The 12,096-nt window shown below is 32.5% G+C and overlaps 1 protein-coding gene across 1 annotated transcript in view; it reads right to left on the bottom strand.

Annotated features, from left to right (window-relative positions):
• Positions 1-12,096, bottom strand: part of LOC143410588 (A-kinase anchor protein 9-like) — a 78,556-nt gene that overhangs the window by 33,820 nt on the left and 32,640 nt on the right. The window contains 3 exon segments of the mRNA XM_076871435.1: positions 289-645; positions 1,394-1,486; positions 2,622-2,721. Coding sequence (XP_076727550.1) covers positions 289-645; positions 1,394-1,486; positions 2,622-2,721 — 550 coding nt within the window.

Genomic DNA, 12,096 nt, shown 5'->3' with positions numbered 1-12,096 from the left:
AATTAGTCTTCAATTAGTTTAAATAAAATTAACACAGGTATAATTTACAATGAGAACTAAACATGTACTGTGTCCATAAGACAACCAAGAATACTATGACCTGACTTATTTTATACTTCACACCAATATTGTTTCACTTAATCAAATACCTTATAATTAATAAAATACATTAAAGTCAAGACTGGACTTCATACTTTTATTTTCTATTAATCAGCATTATTGCTACTGTTTTAAACTGAAGACATTATTATAAGTTTTTCTCTTTTATATTCAAAGAAGCATACTTACAGATTCGCTAGCTATAAATGTTTTGTCTTTGGAGAACATTTCTTCTGAAATAATTAGTTGGTGGACCTCTGATTCTACTATATCATCAAGATGATCACTGTTTGGTAATAGAACTTCTCCATCTTCTCCTAACTCTTTACTAAGTGGCTTAAATTCTTCTTTAAATTTCATGTCCAATGCATAAGAGGTCTGAAGATCAATTTGATCCTGAGATAATTTCATTTCATTAAAATAATGTTTTTCATTTTGCTGACAGAAAGTAAGTGCTTGTTTTGATGACATAGTATTTTCTTTTCCCTTTGATAGTCTAGATAGTTCAGTTTGTTGAGCAAATGCAACGCTCATTGACACAATGACCTAAAGAAATGAATCAAACAAAAAAGAATTAGATTTATAAATACCAGCTGGATTTAAAAAGTGGGTCATTACTCAAAATTATATGAATTAGAAAAAAGCCTGGCGTCATACTTTTAAAAATAAAAATAAATCCTCTGATAAAGTGATACACAGATAGGCTATTTTTCAATAAATTTAACATCAAAGTGTTTTACTGCCTGCCTTTTAAAATAAAACAAGCAAAACTTTTCTAACTATAACACCAATAAATACTCAGTACAAAAATAAAAAAATAAAAGTCTTTATATTTCTTCCTTCCAAGAAAATTCACTTGGCCATGAGTGATAATGTTCTGTGACAATCTTCCATTAGTATCTGTAGTTATTATCTAACATTACAATAATTTATCAGGGTAATACAACTACTTTTTCTCTTCATAACTTTTCCCTCATTTTTAGAATGCCAAACTCCTTCACAAGGTAAGTATTTACATTGTAACACATACATAAAAACTTGTGGCATTCTGAAAAATTGTAATTGCTATTCTATATCAAGAAAAAAATGTTCTTTTCAATGAAAAGCACCACAAAACATTCTATGAAGCAGCAATTATAGTTGATGCTGTTACACAACTATTTGATGGACTATATATGAAACTTACAAATAAAAAAAAGTACATACCATCAATAAAATCCATGCTTTTTTGACAGTTCAAAGATCAAGAAAATCTATAAACCAAGAAAATCTTGCAGATAAACTATAAACTTACCTTAGCTATTTCTTCTTCTAATCTTTCTTGGTATTGTTTTTCCAACAATTTAACCATATTTGTTTCTTGTTTCATTCCATATTCATTAGAAAACTAAATTAAAGGGTGAAATATAACAATTTACACTGATTTTATACCATTAATTTTAAGGATGTACTCAATATTCCAAAAATATCACTATTTTTGGACACTTTCAAATAAAAAAAATTTCAGTTATCTTTTAACTAAAAACATTTAATCTAATAATCCTATGAAATAATTACACTTACTATAAACTTAAAGATGCAAAGAAAGAAATATATTTACATATCTGTAATTATTAGCATAAATTCTAGGGTGGGTTAAGGATACTTAAATAGAATTAATAAGACATATGTATAAATGTATATTTATTTTAAGTAAAATGTTAACAAGTGGCTATGTTTGATAATGAAATCATGAGCAAATTTTCTTCTTGGTATTTATTAAAAGAACACAATTTTCCACATAAAAATTATTTTTATCAATTGAAAAAATAAATCTTCTTTTAGAAATGTAGATATACTGTCAACATGAAAGTATTTGTTTTTTTACCAATTATTTGAATTTCATCCAACAGACATTTAATAAGGGATGAGTGTGCCTCATATCTCTTCTTAATATCCAGAATGAGAAAGGGCAATAGTCAGTGATTTTAATTTTTACTAGAATTTAGAATTATTGGGTGAAGACGAAGATGCAGTTGGGGGTGTGAAAAAAGTTTTGAATAATACAATGTTGAGGACAGGCAGAGAGTGGTTCAGTGGCAAGCACAGTAAAAAAAGCATTTTTCTATCATTACTTCTGTTGGAAGATGGCCTGATCCATTATTCCAGCTCTAGCACCTTGGATTTTAGGGAATCCTATACACCATTCTGAAGATACCCTCTGCTTCCATAAGGGGAAGAAAAGACTATGTTGGCCATGGTACTGAAGCTGATTTGTTACACAGTTCATAAAGAAATGTTACAAAGAAAAAATTTAAACTGTAACAGGGAAGGAAAATTCTCAAATTTAACTTTCTCTGTGTTTTTCCTATGCTACAAAAATATTTCTATAGACATTCTGGATAAGGTATTATCCTCATGCTTTATGCTTAATCTTAGCCAAATATTTACTACATAATTACAAAACTGAAGACATAAAATTGATAGTAAGAAAAAGTATCAGTGTACATAACTGTTTAAAAATGAAGATTAAAAAAACATACCTCTATTGCATGATCAATATTCTCTTGTAGACATCTTCCAGGATGTACTACTGATTTCTGTACATCAGATTCTTTAATTACCACTGAATCAACAGAGACGCTAAATATAAATTAAAAAAGTATAAAAAATTAGTGTTGTGTGTTTTATCCAAAGTTTCTACCATGCATAACGTGTACTGAGGCAGTGGGGAGACAAAAATGATAGTTCCCCCAGGGTTACAAGTATTGTAACTTAAAACGTTTTTGACTAAGTTTTCCATTTAAAAGTAACAATGAATATTATGTCAGTATAAATGTATGATAAAAAATTTATTATGTAAAAAAAACATTTTTAATACGTCTTTTAAAAATAACATCTTAGATATGCTTATATAGCAACAGTGTACATAATATAACATGCTATATACACTGATAATACACACTACTTATATACCTAAGATATATGATACATATTATATTACATGGATATCTAAATTACACAGACACAAAACATATAATAATATAGAATAGATTATATTGGATTAAATATATTAAAAGAGCCAGGTACAGTGGTGCGTGCTTGCAACTCCAGAAATTTGGGAGGTTGAGGCAGGAGGATCAAAAATTTAGGATGAGCCTTAGCAATTTAGTGAGACTCTCTTTCAAAAAAAAAAAAGGGGGGGGTTGGAAATGCAGGAAGATGGCTGAATAAAGTATTTGCTTCCCTGACAGATCTGTGGAGTGAACCAAGAAAAGCAAAAAGGTCACTTTTTTCAACAAGATGGGTGAATGGTCCAGAACTAGGAAGGACTTAACTGGAATTTAATACTGGATACTTAAAACATATCATGGACTCAAGAGATCTTGTATAATAAAATAAGGGGGAAAGATCCCCAGGCTCCAGAGCTGTAAAATAGCTGGAAGTACAAACCAGAATAATCCCTATGTGAATGTAGTAAAGCAATAAAGGAACCCCCATTCCTAGGAAAACAGAGGTGTTTTGCGGTATGGAGAGCTTAAGAGCTCAGAGATACTGCTCAAAAAACAACAAACAAACAAACAAAAAAACACAGTAAGCTGTGCTGCACAGCATCTGTGTACAGGAGGGAAGCCACCAGCTTTCTTGGCGGCATGCATGGAGGATAGCAGAAAGAACCCTTGTGAAGCAATGGCTGGGGGGCCTGTAGCTAGGTGAGTCAATTATTGGCAGATCGAAATCTGGCCCCAAAAATGTGCAAGGCAAACCCATGCTGTGTGATAGAGAGTGTTCCAAAGTGACCAGGAGAAAATCAAGCATGGAGGGACATTTACACAGGAGAATACTGATCAAGGAAACCCACCTGGCTTTCCCCTCCCCATCCAATCAGCTGCTTGCAGTACTGGCTGGAAGAGAAGTGCCTGACTGTGAATTTGAAAGGACAGGCAAAGGAAGAGATCAAGTTTGGAGACCAAATGACGACCAGGGTTCATGGGGTCTGCAGGCAAAGTAGTGGGATAAGAACAGATTCCTACATCACATGTGTAGAACCTAAAGGAGATTCCCGAGGTATGGTCTTCCAATGTGGACAGACAATTGCTGAGCCTTGGAGGTGTGATGACTTAAAATCTTCAGACCAATAGGCACGCAGTGAAGAGATTGGAACGTACCTAAGCCTACACCTGGGCTCTAGTAGTTCCGCTTCCAGGACTAACACTCTCACCCTAGCAACCCTAACTACCCTGAGGGTAGAGCTAGCATCAAATTCCAGACAACATACCTAACTTCTCAGAAGAGAAGCTGAGAAACTTGAACTGCAATGGAAAAAAGTGTTCAATTTTTCATCCAGATTCCTTTTTTTTCTTTTCTGTTGAGGACTGGGATATCTGAATAGTACATTACAGTTTTGTTGTTTATTTTTTTCTTTTAAAAAATTATATATATATATATATATATATATATATATATATATATATATATATATATATATAATATATATATATATATATTCCCCTCTCATTTATCTGTTTCACTGGATTCTCTTTCTCACTTTTCTCTTGCTAACACCCAACCTCTATTAAGTCCTCCCTTCATTCTTCCTATAATTTTTTAACTTCTATCTTTTCTGATCCTTTCTCATAAACATCACACCCTACATGACTTTTGTTCTCTTTGTCCACCAATGGAAACTGTAAACTTTTTTGCAAACTTACTGTTTATATTGTAGATAATAATTGAACACATCATTTCAGTTTAATGGAACAAAACTGTGGATGCCTTAATAGGAGCTATTTGGTTTATGGCTGTATATTGTTTGTATTGGGTGCAGTTATTATTAGGTGAGGTACTAGAAATCTTCAGGGACACTATGAATCTACAGGGTAGAAACTGTACTGCCTGAAATCCACACTGCTAGAAGGACAGACATAAGAACAACATGAGAAAACAATGGAACAAAGTGGCCCAAACAAACCAAGATGATCTAATAATTAAACCCATAGACAACACAGTAAAAGAAATGTAGAAAAGGAATTTAGAAAGTACATATTAGACTGACCTGGTACATAAAGAATGATATAGGGAATAAAATCACGAGATAAATTTGAGGATGTAAAAGATCATTGCAGAGGCAGAGATTCTCAGAAAATGACAACAACAACAACAACAACCCCAGAAATCCTCAAAATGAAACAACCAATAAACCAATTAAAAATTCAATGGAAGATAGAACCTTGGGCAATGAAGACAAAATATATAATTTTGAAAATAAAGTTGACTACACAGGGAAGATGGTAAGAAACCATGAACAGAACTTCCAAGAATAATGAAATAACAAGAAAAGACCAAATTAAGATTTATCGGGATAGGTGAAGGCATAGAGATACAAACCAAAGGAATGCCCAGTTTTTCAATGAAATAATATGAAAAAGTTTCCAAAATCTGAAGAATGAAATGGAAAATCAAATACAAGAGGACCTCAAATGTACAAGATCACAACAGACCCACATTAAGACACATCATAAAGAAAAAGGTCAAATATAGAAAATAAGGATTGAATTTTAAAGGCTATGAGAGAAAAAATATCAAATTATATATAGAGGGAAACTAATTAGGAACTCAGGTGATTTTTCAACCCAGACCCTCAAAGCCAGGAGGTCCTGGAATAATATATACCTAGTTCTGAAGAAGATGGATGCCAACCAAGAATTTTATATCTAATAAAATAAAACTTCAGATTTAAAGATGAAATAAAAACCTTCCATAATAAACAAAAGTTAAAAGAATTCATAACTAGAAAATCTGTGGTATAAAACATTTTCAACAAAATATTCCATGAAGATGGAAAAAAAAGTCAAAATCAACAAAGGGAGGAGCCATACAAAAGGAATAATCAATCAAACGAGAAATTAATTCAAAGTAAAAAGTAGAAATAAACTAAAATGACTGGGAACACAAATCATATCTCAAAAATAACGTTAATGGTCTAAACTAATAAACCCAAAAGACATAGATTGGCAGATTGGATTAAAAAACAAAACCCAAAAATCTGTTGTCTCCAAGAGACTCACTCATAAGACATCCACAGAGTAAAAATGAAAGGACGGGAAAAAACATCTCACTCACATGGATTGAGTAAACAAACGGGTTTCTATCCCCATGTCAGATAAAATGTACTTCAAGCCAAAAGTTAATCAGAAGGGACAAAGAAGACATTTCATACTGCTTAAGGGAATTATACATCAACAAGACATAATACGTTAAATATTTATGCCCCAAACAATGGAGCATCTACATATATCAAACAAACCCTGCCTCAATTTCAAGAATTAAATAGACCATAATACAATAATACTGAGTGACTTTAACAAACCTTTCTCACTACTGGATAGATCGTCAAACAAAAACTAAACAAAAAAACTATAGAACTTAATAATATAGTCAATAATTTATACTTTACAGACATATAAAGAGTATTATATCCATCAACGAATACATGTTCTTCTCAGCAGCACACAGACTCTTCTCTAAAATATGCCACAAAGCAACATTTATGAAATAAAAAAAAGAGATTATACCCTGCATTCTATCAGATCATAATGGAATGAAATTAGAAATCATTGATACAATAAAAAATAAAAACTCCAACACCTAGAGACTAAATAATATGCTATTGACTAACCAATGGATATAAGAAGAAGTCAGGGATGAAATTTTTAAAATACTTACCAGAGATAAATGAAAACTGATACAACTTGTCAAAATCTCTGGGACACTATTAAGCTAAATTCATTAAAAGAATGGAAAGTCAATGAGTATATGACCTAACATAAGATCTCAAAGCCCTAGAAAAAGAAAAACAAATCAACACCAAAAGTAATAGAAGACAGGAAATAATTAAAATCAGAGCTGAAATAAATGAAATTGAAATAATCGGAACAATTAAAAAATTAACAAAACAAAAAGTTGTGTCTTTGAAAAAATAAATAAAATTGATAAACTCAATCGTGCTAATGAAGACAGAAAACTCAAATCACTAAAATTCATAATCACAAAAAATATTACAACAAATACTGTTGAAATACAGTAGAGAAACAGAAGCTATTATGAAAATTTATACTCCAATAAAAATGAAAAATTTAAGGACATCAACAAATTTCTAGAGACAAATGAGCTACCCAAATGGAATTAGGAGGACATACACAATTTAAACAGATCAATTTCAAGCAATAAAATAGAAGAAGTCATCAAAAGCCAACCATTTAAGTAACGCCCAGGACAAAACAGATTCTTATCCAGTTCTACAGTACCTTTGATGAATTAACACCAATAAGCCTCAAACTATTTCATGAAACAGAAAAGGAGGGAACTCTTCCAAACTCATTCTATGAAGCTAGTATCACCTGATATCAAAATCAGACAAAGACACATCAAGGAAAGATAACTTCAGACCAATATCCCTAATGAACATAGATGCAAAAATTCTGTATACAATTCTGGCAACTCATATATAAAAACATTAAAAATATAGTTGTTATGGTTTGGTTGTGAGGTATCCCCCAAAAGTTCACATAAGACAATGCAAGAAGATTCAGAAGAGAAATGACTAACCTAATCAGTGAATTAATCCCCAATAGGAATTAAATGAAGTGGCAGGGTATGGCTGGAGGAGATGGGAATTGGGGGGATGGCTATGGAGTATACATTTTTTATCTGGAGAGTGGAGTCTCTATATGGGGTATATATTTTGTATCTGGAGAGTGAAGTCTCTGTCTCTGTTTCCTGATCACTATGTGAACTCCTTCCCTCTGTCACACTCTTCTTCCAGATGTTCTGCCTTACCTCAAAGCCCAAGGGATGGAGCTGGCCTTCTATGGATTAAGACGTCTAAACACCATGAGCCCTCAAATAACACCATGGATTCTTTTCCTCTCTTAAAATTGTTCTGGTCAGATCTTTTAGTAACAGAAATAAAAAAGCTGACTAAAACAATAGTGCATCATATTCAAGTGGGATTCAAGGTTGGTTCAACATACATAAATAAATAAATGTAATTCATCACATCAATAGACTACAAGAAGAATCATATGATCATTTCAATTGGAGCACAAAAAGCATTTGACAAAATAAAGCACCCTCTAATGTTTAAAACACTGGAAAAACTAGGGATAGTAGAAACAAATCTCAACACTGTAAAAGCTATACATGCTAAACCCAAGACCAAAATCATTCTAAATGGAGAAAAACTGAAGGCATTCCATATACGAACTGTAATAAGACAAGAATACCCTTTTTTACCACTTTTATTTGATATAATCCTGGAAACTAGCCAGGGCAAGTAGACAGAAGAAAGAAATTAAAGGGGATACGAATAGAAAAAGAACTCAAATTATTACTATTTGCCGACAATATGATTCTATATTTAGAAGGCCTAAAAAATCCACCAGAAAACTTCTAGAATTAATGAATGAAATTCAGCAAAGTAGCAGGATATAAAATTAACAACCATACATCAAATGCATTCCTATATATCAGTGATAAAGCCACTGAAAAAGAAATTAGGAAAACTACCCCATTCACAATAGCGTCAAAAAATAAAATAGAATATTTGGAATCAATCTAACAAAAGAGGTGAAAGACCTCTACAGTGAAAACTACAGAAAACTAAAGAAAAAAATTGAAGACCTTAGAAGATGGAAATATCTCCCATGTTCTTGAATAGCAGAATTAAAATTGTCAAAATGGCCATACTACCAAAAGCATTATATAGATTTAATGCAATTCCTATTAAAATCCCAATGACATTCTTTGTAGAACTAGAAAAAGCAATCATGAAATTCATTTGGAAAAAAGAGACCCAGAATAGCCAAAGAAATCCTTAGGAAGAAAAGTGAAGCAAGAGGCATCATAATACCAGAACTTAAATTATACTACAGAGCCATAACAGCAACAACAAAAAACAATGGGATGACACTGGCACCAAAACAGACACATAGACCAATGATACAGAATAGAAGACATAGAGACAAACCCATATAAATACAGTTATCTTATACTAGACAAAGGTGACAAAAATACTCATTGGAGAAAAGATAGCCTATTCAACAAATGGTGCTGGGAAAACTGAAAATCCACATGAAGCAAAATGAAATTAAACCTCTATCTCTAATCTTGCACAAAACTAAATTCAAAGTGGATCAAGGATGTAGGCACTAGAACAGAGACCATGCATTTAACAGAAGAAAAAGTAGGTCCAAACTCTACCATCTCAGCTTAGGAACTGACCTCCTTAACAAGATTTCTAGAGCACAAGAACTATAAGCAAGAATCAATAAAAAGATTCAAACTAAAATGGTTCTTCACATCAAACAATCAATAACAAGAAGAGAGTGCCTACCGAATGGGAGAAAACCTTTACCACACATACACCTCAGAGCATTAATCCCCAGGATATATAAAAAACTCAAGAAACTTAACACCAGGGGCTGGGGTTGTGGCTCAGTGGTAGAGTGCTTGCCTGGCATGTGTGAGGGACCTAGGGTTTCATTCTCAGCACCACATATAAATAAATTTAAAAAATAAAGATTTATCAACAACTAAAAAAAAATTAAAAAACAATAAAAACACCAGAAAAACAAACCAATCAATAAATGGGCTAAGGAACTGAACAGACACTTCACAGAAGACATAAAATAGATCAACAAATATGTGAAAATACATTCAACATCTCTAGCAATTAGAGAAATGCAAATCAAAACTCCAACAAGATTCTATCTCACTCCAATTAGAATGGCAACTATCAAGAATACGAGCAACAGGCCTAGGGACATAGCTCACTTGGTAGACTGCTTGCCTCACATGACCAAGGCCCTAGTTCAATACTAAGCACCACAAAAAAAGAAAAAGAAAAAATATGCAACAATAAATGTTGGCAAGCATGTGGGGGTAAAGGTACACTCATACATTGCTGGTGGGACTGCAAATTGATGCAACTACTATAGAAAGCAGCATGGAGATTCCTAAGAAAACGTGGAATGGAACCACCATTTGACCCAGTTATCCCACTCCTAGGTTTATACTCAAAGGGCTTTAAATCAGCATAACACAGTGATGCAGCCACATCATGTTTATAGCAGCTAAATTCACAATAGCTAAACTATGGAACCAGCCCAGGTGTCCTTCAATAGATGAATGGATAAAGAAAGTGTGATATATATCTTCCCAATGGAGTATTACTCAGCCTTAAATAAGAATGAAATTATGGCATTTGGTGGCAAATGGATGGACCTGGAGAATATCATGCTAAGCTAAATAAGCCAATCCCAAAGAACCAAAGACTGACTATTTTGTCTGATATGCAGATACTAATTCACAATGGGTTGGAGGGGGTAGGGAAGAATAAACATATTTTGGATTAGACAAAGGGCAATGAGGGGAGGGGAGGGTTATGAGGGAAGAAAGGATAGTAGAATGAATCAGATATTATTACCCCAGGTACATATATGATTACATCACATATTCTACATCATGCACAACCAAAGAATGAGAAGTTATACTTCATTTATGTATGATATGTCAAAATGCATCCTACTGTCTTAGATAACTAGTTAGAAGAAAAAAAATTGTTAGAACTAAAAAAATAATTAGTTATTGAAACTACATATATAGAAATAATAATTCATTAAATTTGATTTGTCTAACATTACCCAACTGGTATGTGGTAGATCTGAACATGAGTTATTTTAAATAAAAACAGTAGTTCTGAAAAAAAGAAGAGGGGTGAGGATGTGGCTTGGTGGTAAAGAGCGCCTGAATTCAATCCCTTATACAAATATATATATATATATATATATATATATATATATATATATATATATGTGTGTGTGTGCGCGCGCGCGCGCGCGTGCGCGCGCACGCGCACATGTATGTATGTATATAAAGATATATCTAAGATATATTACTGAGTTAAAAAAGCTTGTAAATTCTCACTTGCATTAAAAGCCTGTTTTAACATATATGTATATATGAATAGGATAATGTCTGAAAGAATACATATCAAAAGTAACAATGATTGCTTATATTGGAAATGAAGTGTGGCAACAGGAAAGAGAAGGTTCTTAACTTACAGTTAGTTTAATTGTAACTTACAATCAGTTTAATTTTAATTTTATCTACCCACATATCTTTTGGTATGTATGTCTGAATTCTGTACTGTTATATAAGCATTCACTACTTTGTAACAATGTTTTCTTAAAATGTCTAATCTTATAAAAATAAGGTAAGATTAGTATTTAGAAATCATGTGGATTTAGAATACATCAGTGACTTAAATAGACAAAGATAAGCTTATACTCCTAGGGTGGGGTTGTCGCTCAGTGGTAAAGTACTTGCCTAGTGTGTATAAGGCACTGGGTTCAATTCTTAGCACTGCATGTAAATAAATAAATAAATAAAATAACAACTAATAAAAAATGTTTTTTAAAAAGGCTTAAATTCCTTAATTGAAAACAAACAAAATGAAACAATACTTCCTCTAAATTTATATATATTTGGATACATAAATTACATACATACATTATTTATATACACATATACATGCACACACACAATGATTATAATGTATGCGTACATATAAAACAAATAATTTTAAGAAAAAATGAAGTAGAAAAGTAAGACACAGACTCTTTGGGGACGATTTTAATTTATGTAAGAACATGACATCTAAGTAAAGATCCAAAGGAGATGAGGGTGTGGGCATACAAATACCTGGAGAATAATCATCCTAGGTAGAAGAAAACACCAATGAATCCCTAAAGCAGAAGCGTACTGATATGTGATATATTTGAGGATCACAGTGGGGATGTATGAGTTTTTTTTTTAATCTTTTAAAATTGTTTTTAGTTGTCAATGGACCTTTACTTTATTTATATGTGGTGCTGAGAATCAAACCCAGGACCTCACACAAGCCAGGCAAGCGCTTTACCGCTGAGCTCCAACCCCAACCCCATGGGATTATATGGT

The sequence above is a fragment of the Callospermophilus lateralis genome, chromosome 11, assembly GCF_048772815.1.
Source record: "Callospermophilus lateralis isolate mCalLat2 chromosome 11, mCalLat2.hap1, whole genome shotgun sequence".
Taxonomy (NCBI): Eukaryota; Metazoa; Chordata; class Mammalia; order Rodentia; family Sciuridae; genus Callospermophilus; species Callospermophilus lateralis.
This window is presented reverse-complemented; position numbering and strand designations above follow the sequence as displayed.